This window comes from Mus pahari, chromosome 17 (assembly GCF_900095145.1).
Source record: "Mus pahari chromosome 17, PAHARI_EIJ_v1.1, whole genome shotgun sequence".
Lineage (NCBI taxonomy): Eukaryota > Metazoa > Chordata > Mammalia > Rodentia > Muridae > Mus > Mus pahari.
Window position 1 is genome coordinate 60995808 of NC_034606.1, and position 25581 is coordinate 61021388.

General features: G+C 39.8%; 1 protein-coding gene across 1 annotated transcript in view; it reads left to right on the top strand.

Annotated features, from left to right (window-relative positions):
* Arid2 (AT-rich interaction domain 2) overlaps positions 1-25581 on the top strand; it is a 118866-nt gene that overhangs the window by 52990 nt on the left and 40295 nt on the right. The window contains exons 4-11 of the mRNA XM_021216527.2: positions 11282-11415; positions 18061-18279; positions 20492-20559; positions 23108-23174; positions 23267-23517; positions 23815-23911; positions 23992-24201; positions 25341-25508. Coding sequence (XP_021072186.1) covers positions 11282-11415; positions 18061-18279; positions 20492-20559; positions 23108-23174; positions 23267-23517; positions 23815-23911; positions 23992-24201; positions 25341-25508 — 1214 coding nt within the window. The remainder of the gene's footprint in view (positions 1-11281; positions 11416-18060; positions 18280-20491; positions 20560-23107; positions 23175-23266; positions 23518-23814; positions 23912-23991; positions 24202-25340; positions 25509-25581) is intronic.

The window sequence follows — 25581 nt, forward strand, 5'->3', positions numbered from 1 at the left end:
GGTATCCAGGGCTCACTGTGGTGGTAGAACTGGGTTCTGATGATGCTAAGTAGCCTTGTTTTCTGTTGATTCTGTCCTTGCCCTTGCCTCTCACCATCTGGTTATCTCTAGTGTTAGCTGATCTTGCTGTCTCAGACTCTGGCCTGTCCCTCCTGCAAGCCCCTGTGTCAGCACTCCTGAGAGACAAGTTCTCTCCAGGAGGAATTTGGGTATGGACAGCTGTGACACAGGGTCAGCTCAGGTGTACAAATGGAAACTGGAAGGATCCTGTTTCCCACCCCCACCCCTAACCTCCCTGGCTATTCCTTGGTTCCTGTGTCCTGATGTTCCAGGGTGGGTCCCTCTTGGACCAGGAATTTGAACAGAAGTAGTGGTCCTACCTGTGCTTACAGGTGAGTCAGCACTCCTGGAAGACCAGCTTTCTCCCATGGTATTTGGGGATGGAGCGCTGTTGCACTGGATCAGCTATGGGCACAGTTGGAAACCGGAAGGATCCTGTCCCAGGCGGGTCCCTCTGAGCAGAAGTGGTGGTACTTGTGCTCACAGGCTTGTCAGCACTCCTGGGAGACCCACTCTCTCCTGGTAAGGAACACTGTGGCACAGGATCAGCTCCAGTCGCAGACCAAAACCGGAGTTAACTTTTTAAAATGGTGAAAGTGTGATTTTTTTTTTCCCCCCTCTGGTTTCCATAATTTCTAGTGCATCCATCTACTGCACTTTCTGTCCTTGTAAATTTAAGTGGAGACATGCTTTTTTTCTTGAATCGACTTTAGTAGTTCTTTGGGTTGTTGTGGTTCGCTACTCTTATGTGTGGTAGGCTGGGATAGATTTCTTTTTCTTAGCATTGCCTGAGAATTTAGTGTGTTTGAACTGAAGCTCCTCAGGACATTTTCACTAATTTTTTTTCAGTAGTATTTCCCCGTTTGTCTTTTCTCTGATCATATTTGAAAACTCCATAGGCATTGGACTGAATTTTTTTTTTTAATTGTTGTTTTGGATTGCTTGCTTATAAGAAGATTGTAGAGATATTGGTGATCTAGAATCATGTTGATTAATCTTTAGGATTGAAGTTTTCTCAGCCTCTTAGTAAGAAAAAAGTTCATCTGAAGTCCCTTCCTCCCTTTGTCCATCACCACTGGGGACTGACTGCAGGGCCTGCATACTCTTCCACAGAGCTCTGTCCCCAGTTTGCATAGCTTTTTGTTTACTTTCGGCACTGGTGGGAAATTCTTTAGGTCTTGATCAAAGTCATAACTGCTTTTTTTTTTTTTTTTTTTTTGCTTGCTTGTCCCTTAGTTTTCTAGGTTGTTTGTCACACTACATGGCTTCCACCACCTCCTCCACAGTCCTTCATGTTAAATAGAGCCCTGAATGCCATGTTTGCATCTTCTCAATGCAAGGTCCAGTTATCACTCTTCTTCCACGCCTTCGGTGCTTTTGTTGTGTTTTGTGTTTTTATTTATTTTGTGTGTGTCGGGAGCATGTAAGCATACATTCACCACGATGCCCATGTCAGAGATCACCTTGAGGGAGTCAGTCCTTCCCATCATGAGGTTTCCAGAGAGTGAACTCAGGTTGTTGTTATCTTGCTGGCAAGCACTTTGGCCTACCGAGTCATTTCACTGGCCTTGGAAAGTCTGTTTAAATACATAATTATGTATTTTTAGATTTACCCAATAAGAAGATGGAAGTAAATGACCTAGTCTACCGTCTCTTGACATAAAAATATCCATCTTAGATCTTATGCTTATTTAAAAAAATCTTCCAAGGCTTTTTTCATCCGCCCTTTCAGTAAGCACCCCACTACTATTAGAGTGTGATCTAGGCTTTGTGTTTAATTTGGTCTTTCATGACCTCTTTTGGAAAACCTAAAATGTAGAACACTAGTGGAAAGGTACACACACACACATATGTATATTTGGTTTGCTTTTATTAGATTTTTCTATTCTTAAAGACAATTGTGGGGCTGGAGAGATGGCTCAGTGGTTAAGAGCACTGACTGTTTTTGCAGAAGTCCTGATTTAATTCCTAGCAACCACATGGTTACTCACAACCATCTGTAATGGATTTGATGCCCTCTTCTGGCGTGTCTGAAGACATTGACAGTGTACTCACATACATAAAATAGTCCTTAAAAAAAGATAATTTGTTTATTAATTCACCAGTATGATGTAGAATTTTATAGTTTTCTGGCAAAGTACAGTCTTTTCTGATTACTTTAAATGTATTAAATATTGATAATTCATTCCTTTTTATAAAGATATTATTTGAACTTAATTTTTAGAGCTTTAAAATTTTTTATGTGTGTGAGTTTTGCTGCATATGTTCTTGGTGCCTGTGGGTCCAGCAGAAGATGGTGCTGAATCCACTGTAATTGCCATGTGGGTGCTAACAATGGACCTTTGATCCTTTGTAAGAATTGTAAGTGACCTTAATCACCAAGCCAAGACTCTAGCCCAAAATTTTATTTGAACTATTTGTTTGAGTGTGTGTGTGTGTGTGTGTGTGTGTGTGTGTGTGTGTGTGTGTGTGTGTTTACTTCATAATGTGAGGGTGCCTGCTGAAGTCCCAGAAGAAGGTATTAGATCCCTTGGAGCTGGAGTTCTGGGTGGTTATCAGCTGCCCTATGTGATGGGGAGGAACAAAACCCTGAAAGAGTACAAGAGCTCTTAGTGACTCCACCCTCTCCAGCTGTGTATTTAATTTTTTTTACTACTTTGTAGCCAGAAAATAAGTAGTTAGTGATATTTTTAATATATTCAAAATGTTTGTTTAAATATTTAAGTACACATTCAATTGAATAAGATAACCTCATTTAGAATAGCATATGGTAAATGTTTGTTGTGTCTCAAGAATTAGACATAAAGATGTAATTATTGTAAGTAGAATCAGAGTCATTTCTTCTGGCTGTAGTAGACAGCAGTCAGTTTATAAGTCAGCTTTGTTTGGTGACGTTACTTACAGCTTGCATGGAGTGAAGATGAAGTTTCTGATAGAAATGCCATTCCAATACCTGGGTTGATCTCTGGTGTCCACTTTTATTTACCTTGTGGTAAATTTCAAGATGACAATAATATTCTCTCCAATGCTAAAAGTATTTTAAATTATTCCCAGCTAGTGTCCCTTTCCCTTTCTATTCCTTGTTTGTTTTGTTTGTTTATTGGTTGGTTTTTGTCTTCTCTTTGATTTTGTTGCTTTGTTTGTTTGGTAAATGGATTGGGCAAGAGACATCTTGTTAATCTGCATAAAAGAATATATAGTCAGTTTCTCCATGGTATGATTTGATTTTGCTAGAATATTTATTTCCATTGGTGGCAGGGCCTCTGTACACTTGAATTTCTATTTTCATTGTTTAAAAAGAATATTGATGAATAAAATATTCATTGGGTATCTCTCAACTTACTGGAAATACCTAGTGTCCTTTTGCTTCTGATTTTACTGGCCAGTTAATATTGGCACTTGAGATGCTGCAGTTGTTTGCCATGTATTGGAGCATGTTCTGCCTCCCTGGGGTCTGCTGTGAGTCATGAGGTAGTGTTTCCTTAGCCACTGGGTCTGGAAACAGATTTGTTGTGTTTGTTATGTACTACGTTGTTTTGTCAAGAATCATCTTTGCCTGGTGGTGGCGGCGGCGGCGGCGGCCGCCGCGCACGCCTTTAATCCCAGCACTTGGGAAGCAGAGGCAGGCGGGTTTCTGAGTTTGAGGCCAGCCTGGTCTCAAACAAAGTGAGCTGCAGGACAGCCAGGGCTACACAGAGAAACCCTGTCTCAGGGGAGGGGGGGGAAAGAATCAGCTTTAAGTGACTCATTCTTCTTTAAGAATTTAAAGTGTTTGTTTTTTAATATGTATATGTCTGCATTTGTATATGGGCACATTAGTGCAGGTGTCCTCAGAAGTTTGTGAGCCATGTGGCATGGATGTATGCTCAGGTCCTCTGCCAGAACAGTGTGTGCTTTTACTCACTAGCCATTTCTCACAGCCTGTCTTAGTTAGGGTTTTACTGCTGTGAATAGACACCATGACCAAGGCAACTCTTATAAGGACAACATTTCATTTGGGCTGGCTTACAGGTTCAGTTCAGTCCATTATCATCAAGGGAACATGGGAACATGGCAGCATCCAGGCAGGCATGGTGCTGGAGGAGATGAGAGTTCTACATCTTCATCTGAAGGCCATTAGAAGACTGGCTTCCAGGCAGCTAGGACTAGGGTATTAAAGCCCATACCCATAGAGACACACCTTCTCCAGCAAGGCCACACCTCCTAATAGTGCCACTCCCTGGGCCTACCATATACAAACCATGACACACCCCAAATGTCGATAAGTCTTAAGTCATAATGAGTTTAGAATGCTCTGCAGAACTCCACAATATTCTACAAAGGTACCCTGTGCCTGCCTCATGGGAGATAGAGTAGAATGGGAGGACTAGGCAGGGCTCTGTACTTTTTTATAATCTATGCTTTCTAGCAAAGGATTCTGCAGGGTAAGTTTTGTTCTGCTCTAAGAGGAACACATGCTTAATGAAATAAATACATTTAGAAACATGACTGGATAACAAACTATTCCTTTGCTTTAAATTTTTCATATTACTAGGCAATATATAGAGTACTATTGTAAATACTTCTAGATAGATTCTCAACATGTGACTCTGGGGAAGTTTCCCATGAGAAGAAACTGCTGATTTTAAAGAAGACCAACATTTATGTTATGAAAATTCAGTTCCTTGAAAAGCTGTTAGAGCTAAAACAATAACCTTGAAGCATATCCTTTGTCCCTGCTCCTAACGCATGAACCAACAGAAGCAGTCTGATCATATTTGTTTCCCCCATGAACCGTCTTTATTAAAATCTTGTGTCTGCTGGAATGCTCAAAGTCATGTAGACAAACTCAAATCCCAGTTTCTTGAGGCTCTGTGGCTCACTCTGTATTGTGTATTCTGAATATTATGACCAAAACTACCCTTCTTTTCTCTCCAATATAGCTATCAGCTATTTCCTAAATTAAAGATAGTTAGCCTTGGTGATTTTTCATGTTGTGCTTTTGAAGAAATCTTATTATTTTTCACTTCATGCTGGGTACATAGATTTTGGAAAGTACCCTAATATGATTTAAAAAAAAAAAAAAAAAGAAGTGTGTAACAAAATATGATTAAAGCAATGAAATAGTTGTAGCAGTTTACAGATCAGAACAAGAGAAAAGCAACTGAGAATAGCTACATGATAGAAAAGTCCAGAAGTGATTTTTTTTCTAGATAGATTTTGCTGACCATATAGTCTGTGGCTAATCTGTTACATTTTACGTGCATGGGATTTTTTTTTTTTTTTTTTTTTTTTTTTTTTTTTTTTGGTATTTAGCGCTATTGTGCTTTTATAGTTTGCTTCTTATTTGTTAAAAATTATTTTAAAAATATTAAATATTTTTATTTGATGACGTAGAACAGATTTGAAAGAGGGAATAAATAATTAGAAAGAGTTGCAGAAGCCGCTGTCACCCTTCATGTCCTTGTTGCCAGTGTGTGTGTTTATGGATGTGCTGTCTTGTGCCCTTTAGTTGAATAAGCTCAGCTCCCCAGTGAGGTTTATCCCCATGTGATCCCATCCTTCACTTTCACTGTCTAGGTCAGAGAGCAGAGTCATGAATTAATTTGCATATGTGATGGAACTGGATTGCTAATCCTCCGCTTCCCTAGCCACTGTCTGTGATGTGGATAACCCAGCATGATAGTTCCCTCCTCTCCTCTTGGTGTTCAGAACTAGGCTACTACAAGTGCTGCTCACTCTTACCATGTCCCTCAAACATGTACTGTCTTTTGGTTTCTTACCCTGTCTTCCTTTCCCCATGTGTTTTAAATGTATTACTACATCTTTTTTATTTCCTCGTTTTCTTTTTAAAGAAATGTAAGCAAATTTATCATTGTAATAAATTATACCTTTGTGCAGGGTACATTTAATATAGAGTTATATTTTCCATACCAGTGTCAAAATCCCATATAGGCCCTGAAAAGAACATACGGCCTTGTCCCGCCTGTCTGCTCCTCTGCTCATGCAGCTGATACTTACAGCTCACTGCAGCACTGCCTGAGTTCCCCACTGCATTTCCAACAAAGCCTCTCTTAGTGTTGCTCTCAGGCCTTTACTGCACCTTCCTCTTCTACTGTCTCCCTCCCTCCCTCCCTCCCTCCCTCCCTTCCTTCCGTCCTCCCTTCCCTTCTTCCTTTTCCCTACTTTCTCTTCTACACATGTGCCTTCCTCATTCTTGTCTGTTCTCTTTGCTCCTACCATTTTTTTGTCTTCTTTCCTTCATATTCCTGATAAGTTACCCTTCCATGTCAGCCCCAGCTCACTTCCACTAAGTCCCTTGTGTGAAGTGTGGGGTATTTTTTAATCTTCATTAATGAGGTGTTTTGTGACATAGAAATATACCACAAGCAATTAAAGAGCTGTTGGTTGTCTCTGAGAGATACACATGCCACTGTGGTAGCTAGATGTGGCTATCGGTTGCTTCCCTTCTTTGAAGTTTGCATGGCACCTTCTGATTCTATGAAAGTTAGACAACAGAAAGGAGGCTTTCAGGTCAGATCCAGATTTTCCAGGTCCTGTGTTCAAAGGTGTTCTGTCTTCAGCATTAGTGAATTACTTTCAACCTCTGGGAGACAGCTAAGGGCAATAGCAGTAGCCTAGAATGTTTTGGAAGTCAGAAAAACCTGACCAACAACTTTATACTTTCAGTTGCATGTTCACCTGAGGATTTGAAGTTAGGAACCAAAAGTGAGAGAGATGTGATGTTTGCGTTTCTGGTCTGAAATCTCTGACTCCGTGTTCTCTCTTAGTTCTGTCCATTAGCCTGCAGAGTTTGTGGCTTTATTTTCCATTATAACTGAGTAGTAGTCATAGTGCTGTATGTACCACAGTCCATTGTCTGGGAGTCTGGTGAAGGCATTTTATGTTGTATTCCCTATCTATCTATTGTGAGTATGGCCGTACACATCTGTCTGTGGAGTATGATGTCAGGTCCTTTGAGCATATGTCAAGGAATGGTCTAGAAGGGTCATATGGTAGATTTATTTTTAGCTTTTTGAGATTTTTCCACACTTGTTTCCTGAGGAGCTGGACCAGTTTGGCCTCCCACCAGCAGTGAATGAGGGCTTCCCTTCCCCATCCTTTCCAGTCCTGCCCACTGTTGTGTTGCTGGTTGCCGCTCTGACTGGGGTAAGAGCATGTTCAACATTGTTTGGATTTGTGTTTCCCTCATTGCTAAGGATGATGAACATTTTTGTGATACTTTGTAGCTTTTTTTTTTCTTTTGAGAACTCTGTTTAGATCCCACCCCTCCTTTTTAAGTGGATTATTAGTTTTTTGTTTGTTTTTGCTTTCTTTTTTGAGTTCTTACATGTTCCAGATACTAATCTTCTGTCAGAAGTATAGCTAGCAGAGATTCTCTTCCATTCTGTGAGCTTCCTCTTCCACAGTTGCTTGTGTAGCTGTGTAGACGCATTTTAGTTTCATAAAGTCCACATGTCAATTATTGGCCTTAATTATTGGGCAGATGGGGTCTTATTTGGAAAGTCCTTTCCTATACCTGTATTTTATAGAGTATTGCCTCTGATAGTCGTGGGACTGTGATGGCTCCGGGTTACACAGGGTCAAGGGAGCTTCAACCTGGGACGGTACTTCAGATGAGGATGGCAGGAGTTGGCCGAGATCCCCCTCCCAGTCTGCCGCCAGAAAACTGGCTCCCCACCATCAACCCTAGTAGGAATGTATCACCCTGAGAGTTATCAGGATTCACTCCTTGCTTGATCTTAAAAGATCTTACACCCTCCCCACCACTTTACCGCCCTGAGTATGAACATGGAGTGTCTTCCAACACTGCTGCCCTGGCCATTGGTACACAGCTACCCAAACCTTGCTTCAGAGACCCTAGCCACCTCCCCAGGGCATAAGCACCCACCTCTCCCTAAAACAGTTCTCTGACGCTCTTCCCTGGTAGCTTTTCCTTCCTTCCTTCCTTCCTTCCTTCCTTCCTTCCTTCCTTCCTTCCTTCCTTCCTTCCTTCCTTCCTTCCTTCCTTCTTCCCTCCCTTCCTCCCTCCCTCCCTCCCTCCTTTCCTTTTTCTTTTCTTTCCTTTCTTTTTCCCACCCACATATCACATACTGAGATCCTGCACTGCACCCACCCATGCCCAGTTAGGCTTCCCTTCCTCTAGCTCAGCTTGGTGCACAGTGGACCTTGCTGCCCCTGGGCAGTGACATGGGGAAGGGCAGCAGTATTTTTGTAGAACTTTCAGTGTGTCATGTTCAGGTCTTTGGTTCATCTGGAGTTAGTTTTTTAGTGCACTACATTAGATATAGGTCTAGTTTCATTCTTTTATGTGTGGACAGCAGTTTTCCCAGCTGACGACATTGTCTTTTCTCCAATGTATATCTTTAGCATCTTTGTAAAATACCAGATGGATGTAATTGCACGTATTCATGTTAGGGCTTTATTTTGTGTGTGTGTGCGCGCGCGCACACACTGCACTATGATAGTTTTATTACTGCGGCTTTGTAGTATATTTTGAAGTGTGGGATGATAACCCCCAGCTCCACTCCCTTTGCCCAGCTCTGCTTTGACTGTCAAGGATCTGTTTTGGTTTCATATAAATTTTAAACTAGTTTTTTTTTTTTCTTTCTTCCTATTTCTGTGAAAAATGAGGTGAGGATTTTGATTAGATTGCAGTGAGTCTATAAGTGGCTTTTGATAGAATGGTCGTTTGACAATATTCTACTTTATCTCAGTTCACTTTTGGCCATGAAGCCAGGTCAATAGCTAAAACCTAGTCAGAAATGACTCTTGCATTCTCACCTGCTATGGCAGCTGGGGCTTTTATTTACTGACTTATTCTTTTATTTACTGACTTATTCTTTTATTTACTGACTTATTTTATTTACTGACTTACTCGACCATGCTACTTAGTTTATATCTAAGTCTATGCATATTCCTTCTTCTGTGGGAGCTGCACTGAGATCAAGAGTAGGCTTGATTTATGTGCTTCTTAAATCCTTTGTAGACTTAAACTACAAGGGGACTATTCATGTTCAGACCTTCCTTCCTTTAGACTATTAACTACTTGCTTGGGACATCCATGGATCAGATTAAAGTGCTCTATTTGTGCATGTCTTAGCTTTGGTGTTAAACTACAGCAGTAAGATGTGCTGCAAGCGATAAACTTTCCTGATCCAGTTGAACTTAAATGGAGAACTTGGGAGAAAGGGAAGGTGATAATTTAATTCCTTTCCATCTCTAAACAGTAAATTACTATTGCTTTTGCAGCCATTTAAAAAAATTTTTTCATTCAGATGCAGGAATATAACAAGGAAAAACTGAATTGCAATTAAATGGCAGTTTTATTAAAGATTCACTTTATGATGTATGCTTCAACCTTTTTGCAACATTTCAGAAGTGTGGCTAGATTACATGGGAAGGAACTTTAAAGACATGAGACTCTTGAGAGACAGACGTAAGTCATTTATTATGGTGGGAGTGTGTCACAGTGGAAGACCATCTTCTTAACACACAAGTTGACCACCTCTCACTTTCAGAAAGATGTAGAAGGGTAACATGAACTAGTGTTTACTTTCCATGTAGTTAATTCTTAAAAGTTTTTTTAAATATATTTATCGTATTGGGTGTGTATGTGTTGCCTGCATTCATGTTTATCCACCACATATGTACCTACAGATGGTCAGGAACCTCTACAAATAAAGGAAATCAATAAAATAGATGATAGAATAGCATATGATCGATAGATAGATAGATGCAGCATGATTTGTAATAGCAACTGTAAAATTAAGTAGCTTATGTATCACTGAGTTACTATCAATTGGGTAAAATAGTGCATTGCTATTATATGTTGGTAAATAAAAATATTCACAGAAATATATTGAAATATACAGTGAGCCTATGTATAGACTTCAAGGTCAGGGAATTGTCTTTTCATCTGTGTTTATAGTAACCTAATAGCTCTTTTTCGTTTTAACAATAATAGAAAAATTTACTTTGAATCAAGGATATAGTCCAGATCAAAGTTACATTTCCTTGCTAAAATATCTTTCCAATTACATCATTTTCCCCTGAGAAAATGGTAAACTAACAGTAGGTTGAGAAGTCTGATGACTTAACTCCAGATACAAAAGTTAATTTGTAAAATAGTCAAAACCAGTCTTGTATAGTTATTAGTAGGAACCCATTATATCGTTGCACAAGCCTTTGGTAAGAGTGTAGCTGTTGCTCCGTAGACAGGAACTTCAGCACTGCCATAGTCACCTTAGTAGTGCTTATGGTGGTGAGCTAGCAGCTGTGTAGAACACACTTAGCACGTTACGCCTCATCTGCTCAACTTCAGTGCTGGCCAGGGCTGCAGACCAGGTCACTGGAACTGAGGTGAATTATCATTTTGTTGTCATAAGTGGCGGAGCTGGGGCTTAGCATGTCTGTAACTTTGTCAACTCCTAAATCTTGTGTTTTAATTACTCCGATTTTTTTTCTTTTTGTGGGGAGGTGTTGGGACAAGGAAGGCTTTATTTGGTTTATATTTCTTCATCATTCTCAGGACAGAAACTCAAACAGGGCACAAAGCTTGAGGCAGGAGCTGATGCAGAGGCTATGGAGGGGTGTTGCTTACTGGCTTGCTCCTAGTTTGCTCAGCCTGCTTAGCCCAAAGGTGTCCCCACCCACAATTGGTTGGGCACTCCCCCATCAATCACTAAGAAAATGACCTGTGTGCTTCCTACAACCTGGCCTTATGGAGGCATTCTCTTAGTGGAGTATACCCTATCTCAGATGACCTTAGCTTGTGTCAAGGTGACATAAAGCCAACCGGCCCATTAGTCTTGTCAGCCAGCCTGCTCCACTGTCCTGGCTCATGGTCGCCTTACACTCTGAGAGAAGCTGTTGCAGCAACTGTATAATTTGTTTTTAAAAAGCAAAAACAGTACATAAGGTGTCTTGTTATTTACTGACAGGCACTTGTATTTTGCTGTATTGTAAATATTTTTTCCTGGAATTGTAAGATCTCTTCTGTAAAGAGAGAACTATATTAACTTAAGCATTGAGTTTACAGCCGCTCTCCTAGTGAGCTGAAGTCACTGTCTTACTGGCATAAGATTTGTTCTGCTTTGTTATGGCTATGAATAGTACTCTGATTCTTAGGTATCCAGAAATTATGTGTAGAAGTTTAAAAGTAAAAGTAACATATGCACATATTTAAACCTTTTTTTGCCCTGCTGTTTTTCTCTTTCAGTTATCTAGAAAAGTATGAGAAAGTGCATCACTTTGGGGAAGACGATGATGAGGTACCACCAGGCAATCCAAAGCCACAGCTCCCTATTGGTGCAATCCCATCTTCCTACAATTACCAGCAGCACAGTGTGTCAGGTAAGTACCACTTGAGATTCGCTGGGCAAGGCCTTAGGTTGACCTACTGTGCACATGAGCATGCTTAAGGCTTAAGGCCTTTTACAGCTTGGCTTTATTTGTTGTTAGAACCCTTTGCACCACAGATTATAGAAGAAAGTTTTGGAATTTTTTTAAAGTAAAATTTCTTACTGATTTTTCTTATTAACTGATCATTAGTAAGTTTATCCTGAAATGAGAAGAGGGAAGGTCTATTTAAGATTAGACAAGCTGACTATAAACTGTTTTAAAACAAACAAACAAAACACCTGGGCTCAGAGGGGCAGAGTGTTTGGGAAGACAGGACCCTTTTGGTGGAGTCTGCTACATTTCCTGAAGTCACTGCAGTCCATAAAGAACGGCAGAAATGTGAATTCTGTCTGTCATTCCTAACATTCATTCAAGTGGCATTATTATAGAAATTTCTGTAGCTGCAAAGAGATGATTTATATTAGGAAATAATTAACTTGAAACTCTAGTAGAGAGATTGGAATAGAGCCTCTGCAGGTTCTAGTTGTCAAGAGTTCTGGGAAGATGAGCTAGGGGTACATGTAACAGTGTCTTTAGCATATGGGCTACTCAGAGCAAGAGATATTTATCAAGATTGTAAGCATTTACAAAAACTACAGTTGTGTTACGCATTTCTGTAGTCAGTCATTGGTCTTAGTGTTGAGCGCTAATGGTAGCCCTTTGATTTCAGCAGTACAATGTCTTCTGTTTTCTTCTCATGTCTATTTCTAAAGTTTCATTCATGTTAGATTTGCCTCTGTTTCTTCCACACTGATTCAGTAACTGAAGAAATAGAGGCTCTTCTTAATAACTCCGATTTCCATTGGGAGAGGCTTTATTAGATACCTTTTGAAATGACGGCAGTGAGGTAGGAAGGGTGAATGCATAGCAAACCTTTACATGGCTGTTAGTACTGCCTTCAGCTTTCTGCCTTGGCTTCCCCGGACGACGCACTACACGCCGTAAGCTGAAGTAAACCCTTTCCTTCTCAGATTGCTTTTGGTCATAGCATTTTATCCCAGTACTAGAAAGCGAGGCTGACGCTCTTCTTATTGCTTTGGTTTTGAGTCAGGGTTTTGCTCTGCTGCCTTGCTTGACTCAAAGTTATTCTCTCCCTACCGCAGTCTCCCAAGTGTGAGGCTATAGCAGTATGTCACCACACCCTGATGTTTTCTTGTACAAATTAGTTTCCCTAGATCTGTTTAATCAGCATGCATTAACTTTGTCTACCTAAAACATTTTGGCTGTGAGTGATGTGGGTTTTTTGGCATTTTTTGGAAGCCTGTGCTGTAATTCTGGTGGAGCTAGATATCCTTAGAAGCATCTAGCAAAAATGGCTGAGAGCTACATGCCGTAGAAGCCATTCATCAACTGGTTAGAGCGTCCCATCTCTGAGATAATGTATCTGCTTGGTTATGGTGGAACTCTAGACAGCTGTGTCAGATGTATCCTATTTGACAAAGTCTGCACAAGGCATACTTATAGAAGAAGCAGCTAGGAGCTTTCTCCTCAGATTGCAGAGTGTGTGGTTCACACTGAAAAGAGATGGTGTTTGAGAACAATGTTTAGGAATTTTGAGGTGCTTTTTATTTTTATAGGAAGAGATATTGCAACTTGATGATACTACTATACCAATGATTGTGGTTATCACCAATTTGAAAGCCCTTCCTTGATGACTTTAAGTTGTCAGTAGGAAAGTTGAGGAAACTCTGTTATGTTTTGTTTTGGGTATGTGTCTGTGTGTCTGTGAAAAACCTATGTCAAAATAAAAAATTACCTAATGATAAATTTCAGAAGTTTTATATAGGGATGAGGCCTAAATAAAGGATTCAAGGTCAGAGTCCTTGCTTGGCACAGGGGAAGGCCTGGGTTCCTTTTTTTTAGTATCATACACATAATCAATCCTAGATGTGGGAGCACATGCCAGAACTCCAGCAGGCTAAGTCAGGTGACCCTGAGCTGGAATCCTGTCTGTGCTATAGAACAAAGTCAGGTCTTATCTTAACAATAATTTAAAAAAAAAAAAAAAAATCAGGGACCAGGAAGATAACACAATGGTTAAAGTGCTTGCCATTCAACCATGAAGGCTAGAGTTTAGAACCCACAGAAGCCCACATAAATACATGGCAGTCCAGCCCCAGGAGACCAGTGGGCTCTCTAGGTGTGTAGATAAGCTCTGGGTTTAATTGAAAGACTCTTTCTGAAGTGAAAACTTAAGGGTTCTTTGGAAGTCAATTGTTGGGGCAAACACGTGAAGGAGTGTTTTCCTGAAGTGGACACAGGTGAAAGGCTAAGGCAGACTTGTGACAGAATGTTTGGCTGAAGCAGGCACAGGAGAGAGGATGTTCTGCTAAAGCAAGCACATAAAAGGACGTGATGAAGGATTCTTTGCTGACAAAACGCATGTATTGTTCCGTCTTACATTGCGTAGTTGAGCTCCATTTGTCAGGACTCCACAGAGAGAAACGCACCAAAAAACTTCTGGTGGTGTGCCTCAGCTTCTTGCTGCTTCCGTGGACTCTGGCTGATTGGCAGAGTGATGTGAGCTGAGACAGACATCCTTGTTGAGGGAAGACGCACGGAGGAGATGTGAAGCTTGGAGGGAATATAAAAAGGACTCAGCCACGGACTCCACACAGTGAAGGAGGCCGAGCTCGGCTTGCTGGTAGAGCTGGCTGAACCACGTTGGTCTCAAATCTTCCTGGACCCTCCCTTTGCTGACAGACACATCCAAGAACTCCTGGTGTCCCTGCTGGTCCCTCCTGCTGACTCCTGCTGAGGCTGAGGCCTGGCTGTCTCTGCTAGGTCCTGCCACCACTGCTGCTTCATGACTACTGCCTTCTAACCTATGAATTGAACTGCTAATTTCCAGACAACGCAGATGCAAGTTGCTCCAAAGAACCTTTCTAAACAAGTCTACTTCTCCCCAACCCCTGTATCCTCTCTTTTCCACTACCTCTGGTGAGTGGTGAGCTACAAGGAAGGTTAGAGTCTTTACTAACCATCATTAGAAGTAGGTTTTGAAAAATTAAAGTTACATCTTCGTCAGTGACTAAGTGGCTAAGAATGATGGTGATTTTTACCACCACCCTCAGGCCTCCATATGCCACCTGCACACAAAAACAGCACTGTCACACACTGAGAGCACAGGTGTCTGAATTTTCCCAAGATTATTGACTCTTTTCCCCAGTAAATATAATAGCAGAAAGTGTTGAGAAGTTTCTGTTTTGAGCATGGATTATTAAACACTGATACTGATATTTTTGTTTGAATTTTGCATAGGTTTTAAAGGTTTGTATAAGTGGGTGAAGATTGCTGACAAGCAAATACGGGCAGGGCCTTGTGCGTGTTAGACAAGGGTTAAATGACTGTACACTCAGCTCTTTCCTAACCTTAAGTATGTGTGAAAACCCATATAAGACAACTCATTAAAATTAATAGAACCTACTGTTTTAGAGCTAGTCACTGTCATACTGATTGTTGACTAAATGTTCCATAATCTAACAGACACTTGGATGGCAATTATAGTCATTGCCTACATGAACAGGAAGGCTATCCCATGGAATCCCTGCAAGAGACATAAGCCTTCTGGGAGGACCCTCTCTTTTCTCTAAATCAAAAATAGAAAGAAATGGTTGCCTCAAATTTTACTTTGTTAACAGTTATACACTTCAGTAAATTTTAAATCAAGATTCTTACAAATAAATTGCTGATTCTGTCCTGAGATCATACAGCTGCCTGGACATGCAGAAGGAAGGCTTTCAAACCTGTGGGTATAGTTTTGTTAATGAGCCTACATTTTAGGAGTTGTCCAGCTTGGCTTGAAACACATAGGATGAAATAGGCCTCCTGTCCCTGGCTTTCCAAGTACTTGGGTTATGGGTATGTACCACTCATTTCATCTGACTGTCTGTCTCTGAAAGGGGTCTGCCATGGCAAATGTGGGGGTTAGATTATAAACTGAAACAGTCAGTCCTCTCTACCATGTGCAATCCAGTAATCCAAACTCAAGTCATGAGACTTGGCTGTAAAAGCCTAACCCACTGAGCTATCTTTCTTGTCTGCATCTGGATCTTAATGTCCTGACTTTCTCATACACTCTCTTTAGGAATCTTTACCAATCCTAATATGATTGAAGATACTTTGTATTTGTTGGTTGTATGATAGCAAAGTTTATTGGTAAGAATATATATATAGAGAGATTTCTATTCTTCAGTAACAGATTAAGAAATTCCAAGATTATATTAGCTTAAGGAGTTTAAGTTCCAGATTTATTTTTATCCAGGAGGTTTGGGTAAAGACACCTAAAAAGTTTACTGTTGGTGAAACTTGACTTCTTATCGTCCATGACTCTTAACATCAAAATCTGCTCCTGTACCCCTAGATATTTGTCTGCTTCTTAAGATATTTAAGTGTCTTGAACCCCCCCAAAAAAAGATATTTGAGAAATTTCATTCATTAAAATCATAAAAGTGATCTATATATTGTCGTGTTCATGTAGCAGAGTTCAGCTCTGGGTGTTCGCCTCAGTCACTTTCCGTCTTGCTTTGTGAGACAGGATTTCTGACTGAAACTGAGCTCAGAGTGGGCAAGCCTAGCCAGCCAGCTCCATAACCCTCAGCCCCATCACGACAGTGTGACTGTGTTGTTTGGATGCCAGGGGCTCAGTCAGGCCCTGCTCGTGCCTGTGCCTTCCCTGAGCTCAGCCGTGCATTATTGTCCAATGTTAACTGTTGCAGAGAGTCAGTGTCTCACTCATTTGTAGCTCTCTTATGCATCCCACAGTGGTTAGTGGTGTTTCTAGAGCATCTCAGGATGGAAGAGCTCTCTGTTCAGGTGCTGATGCTGAGCCCCCTATGGTAGCAAACCTGTAATTCTAGAATTTGGGGGCCTCAGTCAAGAGGAATGTGAGCAGATCCAATCAAAGCAGCATATGGAGACCATGTCTCAAACCCACCCCTCAGCAACTTTTTTTTTTCTGTTATATGTGTAAAAGGTTTTTACTTCTAGCTTATAGAATAGTTTTATAGGCTATTGTTGTTTTGCATTTTAAAGAATCCAGGTATTTCTGAAGTGTTTGGAAATGTTTGATCTGGACATTTTCCAACTCTTATTTTCTTAAACTAGTGACAACTTTATTTGAAAAATTGTCTTAGGGTGTTTGTCTAGTGCCATGGTTGTCAAGGCCCAGATGTACTTACTGTAATTGTATACTTTCTGTTTGCCTATCTTTTGACTTTGAAAGTTTTGTTAAGTGGATGTTTTAAAATCAGTTCTCGCATATAAAATCATGTTATTTTTCTTTAGGAAATAATTTCTTAGGACCCAAAAACATAGCTGAGTGTGGTGGCACATGGCTTTAATCTCAGCACTTAAGAGGCAGAGGCAGATGGATCCCTGAGTTCAAGACCAACCTGGTTTACACAGTTAGTTTCAGGAAATTCAGGGCTACACAGAGAAACACTGTCTCAAAAACAAAACAAAACAAAACAAAACCCACAAAAACAAAAGTAAAGGGCTGGTGAAATGGCTCAGTGGGTAAGAGCACCCGACTGCTCTATCGAAGGTCTGAGTTCAAATCCCAGCAACCACATGGTGGCTCATAACCATCTGTAACAAGATCTGACGCCCTCTTCTGGATGACAGCTACAGTGTACTTACATATAATAAATAAATAAATCTTAAAAAAAAAAAGTAAAAATGTACAAATTAATTTACATCAGAATTAAATTTTCTCTTTGAAACAATAAGAATACAACCAACTGACTGAGAAGTTTTGGAAAAAAAATATTGACTAACTGATTCTCAGTCAAGGTACTTAGCACTGCTGCTCAGGGCTGGCCAGGGTGCCAGGAGCTCCAGGGCACTGCAGGTGATGTCACCTGCTGCAGCCACTGGGAAAGTGTGTGTATGACCAAGCACTTTGACTTCTAGCTATTTAACCAAGAAAAATGGGGTGTCCACCAAATGTCTCACACAGGAGTGTTTATAATAACCATATTTATAGTTAGAACTAGAACCAGTAGAAATCCCTTCATCTGGGACATGATGAACTGTGTCTAGAAAGGGATGGATTACTGACTCATTTGTCAACATGGACCTCAAAAGTATGTTGTTAAATGAAAGATCACAAATACAAAGGCCTGTGTGTTATGTAATTGCACCTATCTGATATTTCAAAAGAAAACTGAGCTGAGGAACAGAGCACACTAGGGATAGGGTGGGATTGCAGCGAAGGAGCAGGATGGCTGTGGCTGTGGCTGTGGCTGTGGCTGTGGTTAGAAAGCTGTATGTAGCTTTAAAAAATTTTAGGATTCTAATGCTAAGAACTGTATTACTGCTACCTCAGTAAATCCAGTGAATTAGTGATTTGCTGTGGCTTCATCGGTGATACCCAAGAAGGTAAGTGCATTTTAATATTTAAAAATATATTTCTTAACAACGAGTAAGTCTGAAAAGTTGAGAAAATTGGACCATTTTAATCATCTTATAGCCTACACTGAAGAAAGAGGAGGGGAAGGTAAAAGCATGGTCTGCTGTATGTTTAGCAGGGAGTAGCCACAGTCCTCCTCCGCGGTAACTTACGGCATGCTGTTCCATGTTTTTTTCTTTTATTAGATTATCTACGTCAAAGTTATGGGTTATCTATGGATTTTAATTCGCCAAATGATTATAATAAACTGGTGCTTTCACTGTTATCTGGACTCCCAAATGAAGTGGACTTCGCTATTAATGTGTGCACTCTCCTATCAAATGAAAGCAAGCACGTCATGCAGCTTGAAAAAGATCCCAAAATCATCACTTTATTACTTGCTAATGCTGGGGTGTTCGATGACAGTAAGTTTTAGCGAACTTCAAATGCAAAGTTTTCGTAGTTTTTAAGAAGGAAATCTTTATAGCATACAGTTTATGAATTTATTGTAGTATTTCGGAGATTTGTGGGTTTTCCCCCTTTTACCTTTAAAACCAGTTATTTGCAAATGTATTCATTTTAGTGTATTTTGATTCGTATCAAGTTGTTAACTTTATAAACTATTGTATTTTAGCAAAAAGTGTTGAGAATTTGCCAGACTTATTTTATACAAAAAATAAGTAAGGGTAGTGTAAGAATACATAAAAGTTAGCTTCTGCCTGAGCTACTTCTGACTGTGTGAGGAAGGAACAGTGACAGTTATCCCTGGTTTTGTTGTAACTTTGAATATCAAAGTTTGTTAGATTTCTATCTCAGATTTGTTTAAAAAAAAATTAAACTGCTTTTGCTTTCCAGTCCTCCTCCTTGAATTACAACTCTGAGACGAATTATTGATTATTAGGTGCCTAGGCCGTTAGCTGTGGCTCATTCCCTGACTAACCATTCAAACTATTCTGTGAATTCCATAGGCTTAGTTTCCTCTCCTTCAGTCCCTTCCTTCCCATCTCCCTCAGCACCTCTCTTCACCCTATCCTGAGTTCAGCTACCTGCTGACTTATGCCCATCTCCTCCTGGCTCTCCTGAATCTTCCTTCAGCTCCTTTATTCTCTCACTTTTTCCCAGAATCCTCCCTCTTCCTGTCTCCGACTTCTTATCTCTTGACTCTCACCTCATTGGCCATTGACTTTTTAACTGCAGGTGTTGCTTGCAAGAGAATCTCTCTACACTTATTCATTGAGTAGTTCTGTGTGGTGTTTTGATCCTTTAAATATAACTCAGCACTTAATATAGAATGGAACTTGTAAGGAACATTTGTTTTCACATCAGAATAATATTAGTGAAGTCTTGGTATGTGGCCATTGAATGGAAGGAACTGTGTGTGAATAATGACTTGTAATGCATAGCTTAGAGCACCTGATGTGTTTTGACGGTGTACTTATGCCCTGTGTGTCTTCTCACACTCCTTAGGCATAGTGTGCATGTGGTACTGACTGCACTCGAGAATGTTAGGTTTACCAGATCCTCTCATCTCAACAGTTTATCTAGGTGTCATGACACTCCTGAGGAAGAGGCAGAGGCAGATGGCTCTCTCATCTTAAGCCTAGCTATGGCTGCATAGTGATGAATCTCTATGTCTAAAAGTTAAGATTAAAAAAAAGAGCACCAAGACCCCCAGTCGCTTTTAGGGCTTGGCAGGTAGCTCAGTGGGCTCAGTGCTTGCCCAGCACAGAGCCTGAGTAGGGATGTTCAGTACCCACCTAAAGTTGGAGTGTGATGGTACACATCTGCCAGCCACATAGAGAGCTCTGTGGTGCTTCAGTCTGCTTGGTTGCTTGCTTGCTTGTTTGTTTAAGTAGTTATCCTGTGGAGAATGTTTCTTATGGGGATTTTATTTACTAGCATTGTTTACAACAAATGTCTTGCACTGTTTTTTAAAGTATTAATCATATAGTCATTTTTGAAATCAGGATGGGGATTTTGTTGGCAGCCTGGTACTCTACAGCACCACCATCTTGTTAGGCTCTTTACTGTGTTCTCTTCCCTACGAAAAGAAGCTTCTGTAGGGACATTTTTCTCTTTACTATGTATATAACTTTTAAAAATTGGGCACGTTTTTAAAGATTTATTTTTAACTCTGTGTGTGTATACACACACACACACACACACACACACACACACACACACACACACAGAAGAGTAGTGCCCACAGAAACCACAAGAGGAAGCCAGATCTCCTGACCTAGAAATCCAAGTGGTTGTGAGCCCCTCTACAAGGGTGCCCAGAACTGGACCCTCTGGAAGAATACTATACAGAGCCTTGACATCTAAGCCGCCTTTTCAGCTACCAAAAAAATAAGTTTCAGTTTTGTGTTGCTAGGGATCAAACTTAGGGCCTCATATGTGCTCTTACCAGTAAAATATCTCTACCTAAAGTGTATTTTTAATGAAGAAACACAGAATGTTTGAAGCTTAATTAAAAAGATTGTTATTTACTACTAGCATCTAGCACTGTGATTTATGATAAAACAATTTTTATCAAACACAATACATTGAAATGTAGTTTTATTATTTTTTAAAGCTATATAACATTAAGGATTAAGGGTTCATTAATTGCATTTCTGCTATTTGTTCTTTTAGCTTTAGGATCATTCTCTTCTGTCTTTGGAGAAGAATGGCGAGAGAAGACTGATAGAGACTTTGTTAAGGTAATTCACAAACCGAAATGCTGACCCCTGGAATATGTTCTGCCAGGTCAGCGTGGAGTCCGATGGGCTGGCTCTGTGCTAGTGCACACCGCTACCTTTATCTTTAACAGAATCGCTCCCATGCAACCTATTTAGAGGTTGTGACTGGATAAGAAATTGTCTAAGGTCTCTAATGAACAGAAATGAAATTCCTGTGTTCCTTAGTTTATTTATAAGGTAAGGAATATGTAATAATAGCAGAAAATATTTTAAGTTTTAAATTCCTCAGATTAATTTAAGGAAATTAGTTTAGCCACAGCTTTCTATACTTGATGCTGTTGGAGCATGATTTGTATTCCTCAGATGCACTGTTCCTTTTTGATAGCTTATGGTTGGACCTTGGTATTTTTTCCTCTTCACAGAATGCAATTTTTGTCCTTAAGTCAGCATGTTTCAGCTATACATTTTGTGAAAATTAATGATGTGGTAGCCTTTGACCTCCCAAGTTTTATTTTCTTACAATTTGGACTCTGCCTCCATGTTTAAGAGATTCGTGAAAACTGTAGACTTTGGGGTCTTGTCACAGTACTTGAAGATGATACTTTATTGTTGACATTTCTTGATAAATTGGTCAGCCTTGTTAACTGTCCTTCCATGTATAACTGCTAACTACCTTTGAGATGTTTTGTTAACTAATTTTTTTAGTCTAGTTATGATGCATATTGTATTTTTCATTACATGCCTTCCTTATTGCTCATTTAGCTTTGAATCTATGGTTTGATACTAAAACATGAAATTTGGAAAGTGTTTGACATTTATTTTCATTTATCAAAGTATTTTCATTTCCTCCCAATTTCATTGGACTACATTAATACATATACTAAACAGTAACGTTTCTTAAAATCTTTTTTCCCTTGTGTACTTCATTAGGGATGGTATTTTTGTCAAGTTTTTTATCTTCTCAAGATGAGACAATCATTCGATTTTTTTTTTTCATTTGTAGTTAGATTTTTAAGTTTAAATTTTTTAATTGAGATTCATTTTTGTGAATATGTATATATGCGTATTTGCTGTGACGGCCAGGAGGAGGTGCCAGACCTAAGACCAGAATCATGGTTGTGAGCCACCATGTTGGTGCTGGGAACTGAACCTGAATCTTGTGGAAGAGCAGCCATTGTTCCTTACCAGTAAGCTGTCATTTTAGGGTTCTCTATCTTTTTTTCTATCTGTGTTTATGGTTTCTCTCTTTGTCTATCTTCAAGGAATTGTATTTAATTTTTTGACTCTTCGTTCTGTGGGTTAGCACTTAGTGTATTTAAAAGACTCTCCGCCCTGACCAGCCTGCTTTGACCTCGCCTGCCTCCCACTGGGTGCTGCTTCTTAGGGGCCTTGTTTCTGGGCATCTTTTTGTTTCTTTATACTTCAAACTTGCTATTTTTGATTTTGACTATTGTTAGTTGAATCCATCCCTTGAATCTTTAAACTCTGGGATTATATTTTAGTTCTAGAATTTCTCTTAGTTTTCTACTTCTTTGCCAAAATGTCCAGTTTTTTATTTCTTTGGCCTCCTATCCATAATCAGTCTGACTTCTACATCTGGTATCTTTATTATTTACTGTACTTGCGACCTTTTTTCATTGGCTATTGAACATTGTGTTTGTGTAAAAACTTAGTTCTTTTCAATTTTTGCCAAATACCATAAGTCTTTGCGTGTGTACAATAGACGCTCAGTGGCCTAGTGTAGCCTGGGAACATTTGTTTATACTAATAGCTCCAAATTCAACAGAGCCAGTTATCTTAATGTGTGCATCTCATTCTGTCAGTGGAAGCATGGTCACTCCCACCATCACACTTCAGTTCCAGTCCCAGGCATTGACACACTGGAGTTTTGTAAGATGCGGCAGGGAAAAGCTTAGTTCCTAGTCTTAAAAAGACTTGGACAGTTGGTAGGTTTGACTCCTAACTTTCTGTTTACAGTTCAAAGACAGTTGGTCAATTATGCAAAGCAACTTAAACATCTGCCCCACCAACATACCCTTGTGTGTCAGAAATTCCTGTACAGAGAAACACTGTAATTATATGGAATTCATAGGTACAATCAGTGCCTCCCATGGTTTACATATATGCTCTGCATAAAGCATGGTTTCCATAGTTGTAAAACAATCTGAAAATATGTGTGATTCCTGTGGGGAACAAGTCACAGGTGCTTCAGATCTCACTGTGGTTTGATCTATAATATCTCCCTACAGGTGATGAGACTGCTAAGGAAATTCTGGATCCCACTTAATTTAATGAATATAAAGATGGCATATATCTCCCCATCCAAATTCCCATAGTACCTTACAGAGTTCTTTGGATCCAGATTAAGAACCTTTGGTCTATACAAATTTTACGTTAAGCTATGAGAAAAGTGTGTGATATGTGAAAGCCTTAAATCCAGATTATAACAATATTCACAGGAACTGAGAAAGACAGCATAGAAATATTATACTTTTATATAATGTATGATTATCAAAGTAATATAATATTTGTTTTAACTCATCAGAATTTAAGTTATTTCTCATTACAGTTTTGGAAAGACATTGTTGATGACAATGAAGTGCGAGATCTTATTTCTGACAGAAACAAGGCTCATGGTAAGTCAGTGCAAGTCACTTTAGTGCATACTCTTAAAGTGAAAGTAATAATGAAATAGCAAGTCAAGGGAAATTTGTATTTTCTGTTGTAGAAGATACACCAGGAGAATGGATTTGGGAATCTTTATTTCACCCACCTCGAAAGCTGGGCATTAATGACATCGAAGGACAGCGGGTTCTTCAGATCGCAGTGATTTTGCGAAACCTTTCCTTTGAGGAGAGCAATGTTAAGCTCTTGGCAGCTAATCGCACCTGTCTTCGTTTCCTGTTACTCTCCGCACATAGTCATTTTATCTCATTAAGGCAATTAGGCCTTGACACCCTAGGAAACATTGCAGCTGAGGTAAGCGTGACAGATCCTGACCGTGGCTTTCCCTTTTATCCACATTGATTTTAAAATGTTGCATTCTGTTCCTGCCTGTATTTGCCAGATTTTAAATGGTTTTATATATACTTGTAGCTGAAAGGTGGGGCAGAAGCATATTTTTATGGAAAAACAATTTGGAATGATACTTGAAGTTCAGTGGTAACTGTTCCCAGTAACACAACAATGTTGTTCATTTTTATGACATTTGAAGTGCAGAGCTTGGGCAAAAGCATAGTGCAGTGATCATGTTCTTCCTTCTTTCCTTCCTTCCAGCTTTTACTGGACCCTGTTGATTTCAAAACCACTCATCTGATGTTTCACACTGTTACAAAATGCCTGATGTCAAGGGATAGGTTTTTAAAGATGAGGGGTAAGAACTCAAATATTTTGTTACTGCATGTGAACAAACTATCATTTATTTCAAGCACAAAAATGTATACGTTTTTGCAGGCATGGAAATTTTGGGAAATCTTTGCAAAGCAGAGGATAATGGTGTTTTGATTTGTGAATACGTGGATCAAGATTCATATAGAGAGATAATTTGTCACCTCACTTTGCCCGATGTGCTGCTTGTGACCTCAACACTAGAAGTGCTGTACATGCTCACAGAGATGGGGGACGTGGCCTGCACAAAGATCGCAAAAGTAGAAAAGAGCATAGGTGAGACACTTAGCACTTTATACAGGTTGTTTTCCAATTGTAGTTTCTTTCGTTTTTTTGTGACAGGGTCTTGTGTAGCTCAGCCTGGCCTCACATTCACTTTTTATCCAAAGATAGTCTCCTAGCCCCACTGTGTCCCAAGTGCTGAGATCACAGGTGGGAGCCACCACCTGTTTGGCTCAGTGCTGGGGATCAAACCCAGGCTTTGTGCATACCAAATAAGCTCACTGTACCAACTGAGCTGCAGCTTCCACCCAAGTGTTCTTTATTGAGGAAAACTAATTCTGTACTATATGAAATCATTGGTTTTCTTGTGTAGTATTAAAGCGTCATTACTTCCTAAGACATACAATTTTGTATAGTCCTTAAAGATAAGAAACATCTGTTGTGTAACACACATGATTTTGTAGCTGTCTGCAGTCCATGTTCCTCTCCATATTTCTTGGTATATTTCAGATCTAAGCTGGCAGCACTACTGTGCCTGACTCTTTCAGAACTTTTCTTCTCAGATGGTCAGTGTCCCATCTTAAATGACTGAAGCTGTCTGAGGTGCTACCTTCTGGTTCTACATGTTTTTACTGTGCCACAGCCTTAAAAGTCACCCCTATAGTCTTGTTAGTTTAAGGTACACTTACTGAAGCGTTTTGTTCAAAAGCTAAAGTGATGCCTTTCTTACATATAAACACTACAATCAAAGGTAATAAAGACTTAGCATGAAATTTTGTTATTGGGAAATTAAAAGGTCACTTTTCATATCATTTTGATCCCCAAATCTGAACACATGCCAGAATTGCTTTGGAAACATTTAGAAATAGAGACATCTAGTCTCTGCCTCAGAGATAGTGCTTATGTACCATGGTTCACAGCCTGGCACCGCTCTGTGATCCTATTATCGCTATAACAGAAGCTAAAACTCGGGCTGGTGAGATGGCTCAGTGGGTAAGAGCACCCGACTGCTCTTCTGAAGGTCCAGAGTTCAAATCCCAGCAACCACATGGTGGCTCATAACCATCCATAACAAGATCTGATGTCCTCTTCTGGAGTGTCTGAAGACAGCTACAGTGTACTTACATATAATAAATAAAAAAATCTTTAAAAAAAAAAAAAAAAAAGAAGCTAAAACTCTTGTTTGCTTTCAGACATGCTGGTGTGTCTGGTCTCTATGGACATTCAGATGTTTGGACCTGACGCACTTGCTGCAGTGAAGCTCATTGAGCATCCGAGTTCCAGTCACCAAGTTTTATCTGAAATTAGGCCGCAAGCCATAGAGCAGGTCCAAACCCAGACCCACATAGCATCTGGTCCAGGTTAGTGTTTTCACATGTTCTTTTCTATGTGCTTATGGGTGTGCAAGACTTAATAGTCAGAGTAAGTTCAAAT